General features: G+C 35.1%; 1 protein-coding gene across 3 annotated transcripts in view; it reads right to left on the reverse strand.

Moving 5' to 3' along the window:
* The window catches only part of LOC134693953 (obg-like ATPase 1), a 51,285-nt gene that overhangs the window by 16,597 nt on the left and 22,427 nt on the right, over positions 1 to 12,261 (reverse strand). For all 3 annotated transcript variants that reach the window (XM_063554931.1, XM_063554930.1, XM_063554932.1), the window contains exons 8-10: positions 11,318 to 11,415; positions 6,948 to 7,088; positions 533 to 629 (exon numbers count right to left, since the gene is read on the reverse strand). In XM_063554931.1, coding sequence (XP_063411001.1) covers positions 533 to 629; positions 6,948 to 7,088; positions 11,318 to 11,415 — 336 coding nt within the window. The remainder of the gene's footprint in view (positions 1 to 532; positions 630 to 6,947; positions 7,089 to 11,317; positions 11,416 to 12,261) is intronic.

Genomic DNA, 12,261 nt, shown 5'->3' on the forward strand with positions numbered 1-12,261 from the left:
AAATTGAAGTTCACATGAATACAGATTTAAAGAGGTCGACTCATTCACTTGCAAGTGAATAACTAATTATCAATGTTTTTTAGCGTAATTTGACAAAATTGAACCTTTTTGGCTGCAAAAAGCAAATTGTTATTTCACTATTTCACTTTCATTATTGACAGAACAGAAAAAATCAAACTTTAGATTTTTTATATATCTTGTAGCTAGTGCCCCTTTCAGCAAATAATTTTTTAAAGTTTAAAGTCATCTTCCAGTTACTAATGAAACAAAGATAACAATCCCAAAAGACATAATTACAGCCCAATAAATCAATTATCAAGTTATCTGTAATTTGATCTTGTAAAATATCAGCAGCTCAACACAATATGAAGGCTTTTTAATCTCGTTTGCTGCACTCACTCAACAAAAAGCTTCATATTATGTCTCACAGCTGATATTTTCCAATATCAACATGCAGACAACTTGATAATTGGTATATATTAGTAGTAGCATTTTTTAAGTTATTTTTGTCAGCAATTTACACTATACTCACATGCATTGTCCATGCCTTCACTTCGTCCTTTCCTACTGTGAAGAAATATATTAAATTCAGGGCCTTGTAACCAGTCACAATAATTTTCTCCAGGGCACTGCAATGATTAAATATTAAACACAGCCTTTATTGTTTTAAAACTTCAATAAAGATAGTTTGTGACAAAATTTAAAATCATCGGTGTAATTTATTCACAAACTTTAACTCTTACTACGCTCCAATGGCTCTGCACACTTTAAGAGGTTAACTTTATGCTATGTATTTCAAAATATATATCCATTTTCTCTCAACTGTAGGCTATTTTTTTATATGTTTCTCAGATTGAAGGAGTTGTTTAAGTCTATTTGCAAACTTTGAAAATTTTAATCAAATTTTTCTGGAGGGGTGGGGTTCTGTGTTTGGCTAAAGATGTACCAAGGCCTTAGTTTTCCAAAAACTTTCATAAACATATTTTACAGTGGTGTCTTGCCATGGCTTTGATTGGACTTGTTTGCTTGCTTTTTGGCCTTGAATGTTTGTCCCTAATATTTTATTAACTGTGCATTTGCAGATCAAATTTATCCGTTCATAGCGTGTTAATTTACATTTTTTGATTGAGTTAAGCCTGCCAAATTGATATTTTATCGTGTGATTTCTATGTTGTGTTGTTATGCTTTTGTTTCAGAAAAAGGTAGAAGGTTTGGTACCATTAAAACGTTTATACCAGCTGCAAATGTTTGCACATGTCCTAAGTCAGGAATCTGAGGTACAGTTGTTGTCGTTTGTTTATGTAATTTATATGTGTTTCTCGTTTCTTGTTTTTTAGATAGATTAGACCGTTGGTTTTCCCTTTTGAATGTTTTTACATGAATAATTTTAGGGCCCTTTATAACTTTTTGCTGGTGTGCGCCAAGGCTCCGTGTTGAAGGTCTTACATTGACCTATAATGGTTTACTTTTATAAATTTCTTTTTGGATGGAGAGTTGTTTCATTGGCACTCACACCACATCTTCCTATATCTATATATGATTGTTATTCAAGTAATATCTTTATTAGTCAACATTTCCTAAAAAGTAATATTGCTGTACCATGGATGTTTACCTAACATTTCATTACATTCTTAATATTATGAGAGAATTCAATGGACCTAAATAATACTTGCAGGGAAAGGAACCATATGCACTACAGGGCACAGCTTTATATGACTGCAGAGGTCGGAACCCTTAACGCTTAGGGCTAGTATGGACACAAAATTCAAGCTGGAAACAGCTCTGAATTTGGATTGTTATAAAACAGTTGACACAGCATAGGTTTCTGACACAGAATGAATGTTGTCTATTGAACTTCAAATTTTTCTTTTGCCGTTGTGCAATTCACTATGCTGTTGGATATTAATCCTCTCAAAAAAATGTTTGAAGAATTTTTTTTTTATTTATGAAATTGGAAATGAGTAAGTTGAAAAAATTCTGGTCAAAGAAAGATAACTCCAATTGAAAATTTCTTGCTATTGCACAATATTGTGCAATTAGATATTTCTTGCTATTGTGCAATAATGTGCAAATGAAAATATTTGCTTTTGCACAATACTGTGCAATTAAAGATTTCTTGCTATTGCACAATTTTGTGCAATTGAAAATTTTTTGCTATTGCACAATACAGTGCAATTGAAGATTTCTTGCTATTGCTGAATACTGTGCAATTGAAAATTTCTTGCTATTGCACAATACTTAATATAATAATTTTGGATCCTGATTTGGACCAACTTGAAAACTGGGCCAATAATAAAAAAATCTAAGTACATGTTTATTTCAGCATATGAAAGAAGCCCAAAAATTCATTTTTTTTAAAAATCAAACTTAGTTTAATTTAGACCCTTTGTACTTTAATGTAGACCAATTTGAAAACAGGACCATAAATTAAGAATCTACACACACAGTTAGATTTGGCATATTAAAGAACCCCAATTATTCAATTTTTGATGAAATCAAACAAATTTTAATGTTGGACCCCAATTCGGACCAACTTGAAAACTGGTCCCATAATCAAAAATCTAATTACATTTTTTCTTTTGAGCAATTCACTATGCTGTTGAATATTAATCCTCTCAAAAAACTAGAGGCTCTCAAGAGCCTGTGTCGCTCACCTGTTACTGTATTTACTGATGTCGGTCATCTTGGTTGGTAGGTGGGGTCATTAGACACTTTTTTTAAATAGATACCATAGTGATGATTGTGGCCACGTTTAGTTTAATATGGCCCATAGATTTAGAAAAGAAGAGTTTTGTACAAGTTACAAAAATGACGAAAATTTGTTCAAAATTGACTATAAAGGGCAATAACTCTTTAAGGGGTACTCTTACAATTTTTTATCATGTTGACTTATTTGTAGATCCTACTTTGCTGAACAAAATTGCTGTTTACAGTTTATCTCCATCTATAATAGTATTCAAGATAATAACCAAAAACTGCAAAATTTCCTTAAAATTACCAATTTTAGGGCAGCAACCCAATAACGAGTTGTCAGATTCATCTGAAAATTTGAGAGGGGATAGATCTTATTCTGATGGACATTTAAATCTTGAAAGATTTGCCCTAAATGTCTTAGGTTTAAAGATATAAATCAAAAACTGCATTTTACCACTATGTTCTAATTTTAGCCATGTCGGCCATTTTGTTTGGTAGGCGGTGTCATCGGACACATTTTTCAAACTATATACCACAGTGATAATTATCGCCAAGTTTGGTTTAATTTGGCCATGTAGTTTCAGAGAAGAAGATTTTTGTACAAGTTACAAAAACTGACGAAAATTTGTTAAAAATTGACTATAAAGGGCAATAACTCCTTAAGGGGTTGACTGACAATTTTGGTCATGTTGACCTATTTGTAGGTTTTACTTTGCTGAACATTATTGCTGTTTACAGTTTATCTCTATCTATAATAGTATTCAAGATAATAACCAAAAACTGCAAAATTTCCTTAAAATAACCAATTCAGGGGCAGCAACCTAACAACGGGTTGTCCGATTCATCTGAAAATTCTACGGCAGATAGATCTTGACCTGATTAACAATTTTACCCCATGTCAGATTTGCTCTAAATGTTTTGGTTTCAAAGATATAAGCCAAAATATACATTTTACCCCTGTGTTCTATTTTTAGCCATGGCGGCCATCTTGGTTAGATGGCCAGGTCACCGGACACATTTTTTAAATTAGATACCCCAAGGATGATTGTGGCCAAGTTTGGTAAAATTTGGCCCAGTAGTTTCAGAGGAGAAGATTTTTGTAAAAGTTTACGGACAATGGACGACGGACGCCAAGTGATGAGAAAAGCTCACTTGACCTTTCAGGTCTGGTGAGCTTAAAATACCTGAAGAAATTCAGATTTAATTTCTGTAATCTGAAATGATAAAAATTACCCTCCCTCTTTTTTTCACCTCCCCCTTTTCCCCTATTTCAACAATGATCTCAATTCAAATATTAAATGGATTTTGCAACAATTACTACTCATTTAAATACATCATTAAATATTAAAATATAAAATGTCATACAGTCATGGTTAAAATTATTATTAACTTCTAAAAAAATAAATGGGGAATGTGTCAAAAGGGACACAGATGATGCCCCTGCTAGCATATAACGTATATAAAAGGACATAACTCAAGAACTATAAAAGCGAAGCTGCCAAAAATTGAACTTAAACTGAGTTTAGAGGTAAATCAGCATCATATACACATTTCAATGAATTTAGTTTGAGACAAACTTAAGTAAAGAGTACAGAAACTAAAAAAATCTTCAATTTTTCCATTTGTGAAGGGGCATAATGGTAATCGAAGTGCTGAATCACTGAATGGTAAAGACTGCCTTAATTAATCAGTTGGTAGTAAAGTGAATATTGCATTGTGTATTGTTTATAGCATTGATTTAAGTTGATTCAACTAATATTCTGGACAAAGTAAGATAACTCCAAGTTTCAAAGATTTCATAAAGCATTGATTTGAGGCGATTCAACAACCCTTCTGGACAAAGAAAAATAACTTCAATTTATTGTCTTGAAACTACAATAAACAAAAAAGCTTCATCAGCAACATTTTATATTGGCAAATTTCCAATGAATTTCATTAAACTAAAGTAACTGGCAAACTTCCAATGAAGTTCATTAAACTAAAGTAACTGGCAAATTTCCAATATACATAAAATAAAAGTAGTTTAGGTGAGCTATTCAAATGAGTTACAATTTCCAACCTTACAATGCTTTTAAATTATGTTTTGTACTTAAGTAATTGTCCATAAACCTAGAAACCATTTTCACCCCTTTTTTGCACCTTATTCCTTCTTATTCCTTAAAAGTTTGAGCCATAACTTCCAAAGACAATTCTTACCACCCCTTTGTGGTATTCCAATATCCAAAATCTAACTACATAGTTAGATTCAGCATATCAAAGAACCCCAAGAATTCAATTTTTGATGAAATCAAATAAAGTTCAATTTAGGACCCTTTTGACCTCACTGTGGACCAATTTGATAACCAGGCCCAAATATCATAAATCTAAATACATGGTTAGATTCAGCATATCATAGAACCCCATATATTAAATTTTTGTTGAAATCTAACAAAGTTTAATTTTGACCCCAATTTAGAGCAACTTGAAAACTGGGCCCATAATAAAATATCTAGGTACATGTTTAGATTCAGCAAATATCAAAGAACCTCAACAATTCAATTTTTGTTGAAATCAAACTAAGTTTAATTCAATTTGAAAACTGGACCAAAAATTAAGAATCTACATACACAGTTAGATTCGGCATATCAAAGAACCCCAATTATTCATTTTTTGATGAAATCAAACAAAGTTTAATTTTTGACCCTTTGGGCCCCTTATTCCTAAACTGTTGTGACCAAAACTCCCAAAATCAATCCCAACCTTCCTTATATAGTCATAAATCTTGTGTTTAAATTTCATAGATTTCTATTTACTTATACTAAAGTTATGGTGCAAAAACAAAAAAATGCTTATTTGGGCCCTTTTTTTGCTCCTAATTCCTAAACTATTTCGACCTCAACTCCCAAAATTAATCCCAACCTTCCTTTTGTGGTCATAAACCTTGTGTATTAATTTCATTGATTTCTATTTACTTATATTTTAAGTTATTGTGCGAAAACTAAGAATAATGCTTATTTGGGCCCTTTTTTTGGCCCCTTATTCCTAAACTGTTGGAACCAAAACTCCCAAAATCAATCCCAACCATCCTTATATAGTCATAAATCTTGTGTTTAAATTTCATAGATTTCTATTTACTTATACTAAAGTTATGGTGCAAAAACAAAAAAATGCTTATTTGGGCCCTTTTTTTGCTCCTAATTCCTAAACTATTTCGACCTCAACTCCCAAAATTAATCCCAACCTTCCTTTTGTGGTCATAAACCTTGTGTATTAATTTCATTGATTTCTATTTACTTATATTTTAAGTTATTGTGCGAAAACTAAGAATAATGCTTATTTGGGCCCTTTTTTTGGCCCCTTATTCCTAAACTGTTGGAACCAAAACTCCCAAAATCAATCCCAACCATCTTTTTGAGGAAATTGAGGTCATAAACCTTGTGTCCAAATTTCATAGATTTCTATTCACTCTTACTTAAGTTAGAGTGCAAAAACTAAAAGTATTTGGACAACGAAGACGACGCCAACGTGATACCAATATACGACCAAAATTTTTTCAATTTTTGCGGTCGTATAAAAACCAAGACAAATGCTTTTTTGGGACCTTTTCTTGGCCCCTAATTCCTAAATTGTCGAGACCAAAACTCCCAAAATCAATCCAAATCTTTCTTTTGTGGTCATAAACCTTATGTTAAATATTCATAGATTTCTGTTTACTTATACTAAAGTTATTGTGCAAAAACCAAGAAAAATGCTTATTTGCGCCCTTTTTAGCCCCTTATCCCTAAACTGTTGGGACCAAAACTCCCAAAATCAATCTCAACCTTCCTTTTATGGGCATTAACCTTGTGTTTAAATTTCATAGATTTCTATATACTATGTTATAGTGCAAAAACCAAACGTCTTCGGACGACAACGCCAACGTCATACCAATATACGACCAAAAAATTTTCAATTTTTGCGGTCGTATAAATACATTCAGTCTGCATTTTATAAATAGTCATAATATTGCAAAAAGTTATCAAGTGTTATCAAGTTTTAATTTTAAACCAAATGTATCATTTTTAAAAGCTAATAATTTTAAATACCTTGAGTTAATTCAAGGACTTCAAAACAGAATTAGTGACCCAGAAGTATGTCCTCCAAAGAGTATTTAAGTTATCATGTTCAAAACTGTTTTTGATTTCCTTTGAATAATAGATTGTTAAATACGATTTTCCGAATAATTGAAGTTGAATACTTTTTTCTAGTTAGTAAAACTTCATATCATTTGTTACCTTGTTGTATTTTTCTCCTTGAAATAAGCTTCTTTTTCATCTTGTTCCATGTCAAATAATTTTAACTCTATAGCACAGCTCATCAAAATGACTATAGATCCAGGATCGTTAGCATCAATCCATTCCTTTATCTTAACTAACCTGGAAAGAAAGGAGTAGGTTCAGTAAGATCACTTTTTGGCCCAAAAATATAGCAGTTTTACAAAATTGTGAAAATGTAATCTTTTAGCTATTTACAGAAAATTAGAATGCTTCTGCTGCAAAAATATGGGCTGTTTTTGACAATACAATGCACATATATCAGGTACTAGCATCATTAAGTCATGCTAAATTACTGAAATCTTCACAATTTGAGCATTATGTTAAATTTAGACGGTTTTAGACGGTTTCCGTCTTAATTGAAAGTGGCCGCCTTCGTGTTCATTCATTTGATAGTCTGTTTAATCCCTATACTGACAGGAAACTATGCTCCACCAGGCAAGAACTAAGTGTGGATCTGGGAAGCAGCAAAGGGAACGCACAGTTAACACTGATGAGACGACAGAGGACCACAGCCAGGAAGCACACCACAGTGCTGAGGACCTCTTACCTAATGAAGCTACTCAGATCAACATTGAGGAGGAGCAAGGGAATCAAAACCAGCAGAGAACATCGAGAACACCTTCAGCAGACAGCAGGAAAGAAAAGATACAATGGCCACCAACAGATGATAGGAGATGGGAGATCTTTGATGAAGACCTAGACAAGATCTTGGATAACACACTTACTGGAGACGTACAAAGGAAGATATCGGCATTGTCAACAATTGTATATGCAGTAGGACAAGATAGATTTGGAGTTAGTAACACCAAAACCAGAGAAGGCACTCAGGGTTACATGAAACACAACAGACGTCAACAAGAAATACAAACACTCAGAACCGAAATAAATGATGTCACAAAGCAGTATAAAAGAGCAAATGAGGAGGAAAAAGAAGGATTGAATGAGTTAAGATCAATACTGAGGGAAAGAAGAAACAATCTACAAAGAGCAGAAAGAATCAGAAAAGCAAGGAGAGAAAGAGGGAAGAAGAGAGCAATATTTGTTGCCAACCCCTACAAGTTTACCAAAGCAACACTGGACGGAACAAAGGCGGGTTCAGTAAAAAGCACGAAAGAGGAAGTGGAAAAACATCTATCAGAGACACACAGCGACGAAAGGCAGTGGGAACATCTAGGTAACTGCGATAGGATAGAAAATGTACAAGAACCAGAAATACCAATGAACACTAAGGAACCATCATGGAAAGAAGTGTCAGATGTAGTGAAGAAAGCCAGGTCAGCATCATCACCAGGACCAAATGGCATCCCGTACAAGGTATATAAGAAGTGCCCAAAAATTTTGAAACACCTGTGGAGGCTACTGAAAGTAGTTTGGAGGAAAGGGAAGATACCATCATGTTGGCAGAAAGCAGAGGGGTGTTTTATTCCAAAAGAAGAAAAATCGGAGGACATCACACAATTTCGGACAATTTCCCTCCTAAATGTAGAAGGAAAGATCTTCTTCTCTATTATGGCTAGAAGGATGACATCATATATGACAGATAACAACTATGTAGACACTTCAGTACAGAAGGGCGGAATACCAGGTTTCTCAGGATGTATTGAACATACAAGCATCATTTCACAACTTATTCAAGAGGCCAAAGTGAACAAGAAAGATCTGACAGTAGTATGGCTAGATTTGGCCAATGCCTATGGTACTGTTCCTCACATGCTGATACAACAATCACTAGATCATTACCATATTCCCGATCACTTTAAGAAAGTGATAAGAAGTTATCTCAGTGGGATTGAGCTGCGATTTACAACAAGCACATTTACAACAACATGGCAGAAACTACAAAAAGGAATAGTTACTGGATGTACCATCTCAGTTATCTTGTTTGTCATGGGAATGAATATGATTATCAAATCTGGTGAGAGAGAAACTAGAGGCCCGAAAACATCAACTGACATCAGGCAACCACCAAATAGAGGGTTCATGGACGACTTAACCATCACTACAGATACCCATGTCCAGGCTAGATGGGTATTAAAGGCCTTGGAAGAGACAGTAACATGGGCAAGGATGTCTTTCAAGCCAAAGAAGTCTAGAGCTCTAATTATAAGGAAAGGGAAGAGAACACACCAAGTCGAACTGAAGGTGCAAGGAGAAGTCATTCCTTCAATAATAGACAATCCCATCAAGTGCTTAGGAAAATGGTATGATGACTCTCTAAGTGACAAAAACAATATCAAGAGAATAGAACAACAGGTTTCAGAGGGAATGAGGAACATCGACAAGACAGGTCTACCAGGGAAATTAAAGGCATGGATATACCAACATGGACTCCTGCCAAGGATATCATGGCCACTTATGCTGTACGAAATAACGTTGACAACAGTTGAGAAGCTTGAAAGAACCATCAACAGACATCTAAGGAAATGGTTAGGTGTCCCTCCAAGTTTTACAACTGTAGGACTATACAGCAGGACCGCAAAGTTGCAGCTACCATTTACATCTCTAGTGGAAGAATTTAAAGTTAGCAAAAGTCGCCTTGTGATGACACTGAAAGAATCTAGAGATGACAAAGTAAGAACAGCAGGTGTCCAAGTAAGAACAGGACAAAATGGTCAGCATCAAAAGCAGTTTCAGAGGCAGAGAGTAGATTGAGGCATAAAGATATTGTTGGAACAGTGGCAGTAGGACGACAGGGCCTTGGTACATCAAAAAGTTGCTACTGGAAGAACGCTAACACACTAGAAAGACGAAGTCTTGTCCAAAGAGAGATAAAATCTAGAGAAGAAGAAAACAGACAAGCAAAGACAGTAGAATTAGGGAGCCAAGGTGCTTGGTCGAGATGGGATTTGGAACAACGATCCCTTACATGGTCAGATATATGGCGCTATCCGCAATACCAACTGCAGTTCCTTCTGAGATCAGTGTATGATGTGTTACCGACACCTTCAAATCTGCACAGGTGGAAACTATCAGAAACACCAGATTGTCCCTTGTGCGGAAACAGAGGAACTCTACAACATGTTCTTTCAGGGTGCAATATCGCTCTTACACAGGGTAGATATACATGGCGACACAACCAAGTACTCCGGGAACTTGCTGAAGTTATAGAGAAACAGATGAAAGATGCGAAACACATTAGAGACAAACCTATCAAGATCCAGTTTGTGAAGGAGGGTGAAGTAGGCCAGAAAAGTAAAAAGAACATATCAGGAATGCTTAATCAGGCGAAGGATTGGCAGATAGAAGTTGATCTAGGAAAGAAGATGCAATTTCCTGATATTGTACCAACTAACCTAAGACCAGACATGGTACTTTGGTCTACAATCAGTAAAAAAGTAGTAATCATAGAGTTGACAGTTCCCTGGGAGGAGAGATGTGGCGAAGCAAATGAAAGAAAGAGGGCAAAATATGATGGACTGTTGGCAGAGTGCAGAGATAGAGGATGGCAAACATGGAACTTTCCTGTTGAGGTTGGCTGCAGAGGCTTCCCTGCACAGTCAGTGTGGAGAATGTTTTCTGCAGTAGGAGTGACTGGCCGGCAAAGAAGAACAGCAATACAGAAACTGGGCCAAGCAGCAGAGAAAGCATCTTGCTGGATATGGATGAAGAGAGATAGTAGTAGCTGGAAACCCACCACCAATGCGCAGTGATTGATCACCACTGTGGACCCCCCATCCTGAGAGTGTACCGAGCTAGGGGTCGAAACACATGATGATGGATGGCCTCGGCTGAGGACATTGGCGGTGTTTGCAGTAATTCCACCAGTACTGTATGTAAGTAACTTACCTTTAATGACTTTCAAAATAATAATCACTAGATATGTGCCAATCTAATGTGATTACTGGTACTAAAGTAATACAATGTCAAATAAAATTTCCATTACAACTTTCAAATCTTTATTCATGCTGACTTATTAATATTAGTATTAATATATTCTTGACTTATTAACTGCTGGTTTTATACATTTAAATGCCATAAAAATTGCCCATTGACCCCAATTTTTCTTTTTATAAATCTTTTATATGTATGATAATAAGCCATCTGTAAAAGTCTGATAAAATCTTTGTTATTTTTTAATAGTTGTTGAGAACTTTAACATGTCAATGATAAAGCTAAGAAAAATCAAGAGAGAACATTTTCCTGCCATAATTTCAATGGCTAATATTTCTAAAACAAGCAAACAAATTGGCCTACATATATTTTTTTTTTGGCTTTTTGGTTCCTTTATTTAACCCCTATCAACATATACTAGTCTTATGAAAAGCTTGTTATTTTTAAACTGAGTAGCGAACTTCCTTAAATTGAGCGAGTTAAACTAAAGTACTTACCATTTATTCTTCTTTCTGATGTAATCTTTCTCAGACATATTCACTAAATATATAACAGGCTTGGCTGTTAAAAATAAATGTTGATTCAAAACATCAATCTGCAAAAAAAACACCACAAGTATTAATTATTTAATGTAAACCTATAATTTCCTATAACCAAGAGGGATAGTAATGGTTCATAATACTGTAAATCTTCATCTCAATAAAAGACAAATATTTCTAAAACGTTACCTCCATGTCAGGTCTCATCAGTGGTAGTTGGGCTTTTTTCCATCATTTCTTTTATTTGAAGTGAATCTTATGGTGCTGAGAGATCTTTGAGGGCCTGTTTAATCTATTCCCTATACTGACTATGCTCTGCCTTTAAAGACTTTCAAAATAATAATCCCCAGATATGTGCATTTCCTCCCATGTTTCCTTTCCCCAGATAAGTGCATTTCCTCCCATGTTTCCTTTCCCCAGATAAGTGCATTTCCTCCCATGTTTCCTTTCCCCAGATAAGTGCATTTCCTCCCATGTTTCCTTTCCCCAGATAAGTGCATTTCCTCCCATGTTTCCTTTCCCCAGATAAGTGCATTTCCTCCCATGTTTCCTTTCCCCAGATAAGTGCATTTCCTCCCATGTTTCCTTTCCCCAGATATGTGCATTTCCTCCCATGTTTTCTTTCCCCAGATAAGTGCATTTCCTCCCATGTTTCCTTTCCCCAGATAAGTGCATTTCCTCCCATGTTTCCTTCCCCCAGATAAGTGCATTTCCTCCCATGTTTCCTTCCCCCAGATAAGTGCATTTCCTCCCATGTTTCCTTCCCCAGATTAGTGCATTTCCTCCCATGTTTCCTTTCCCCAGATAAGTGCATTTCCTCCCATGTTTCCTTTCCCCAGATATGTGCATTTCCTCCCATGTTTCCTTCCCCCAGATAAGTGCATTTCCTCCCATGTTTCCTT

The sequence above is a fragment of the Mytilus trossulus genome, chromosome 13, assembly GCF_036588685.1.
Source record: "Mytilus trossulus isolate FHL-02 chromosome 13, PNRI_Mtr1.1.1.hap1, whole genome shotgun sequence".
Lineage (NCBI taxonomy): Eukaryota > Metazoa > Mollusca > Bivalvia > Mytilida > Mytilidae > Mytilus > Mytilus trossulus.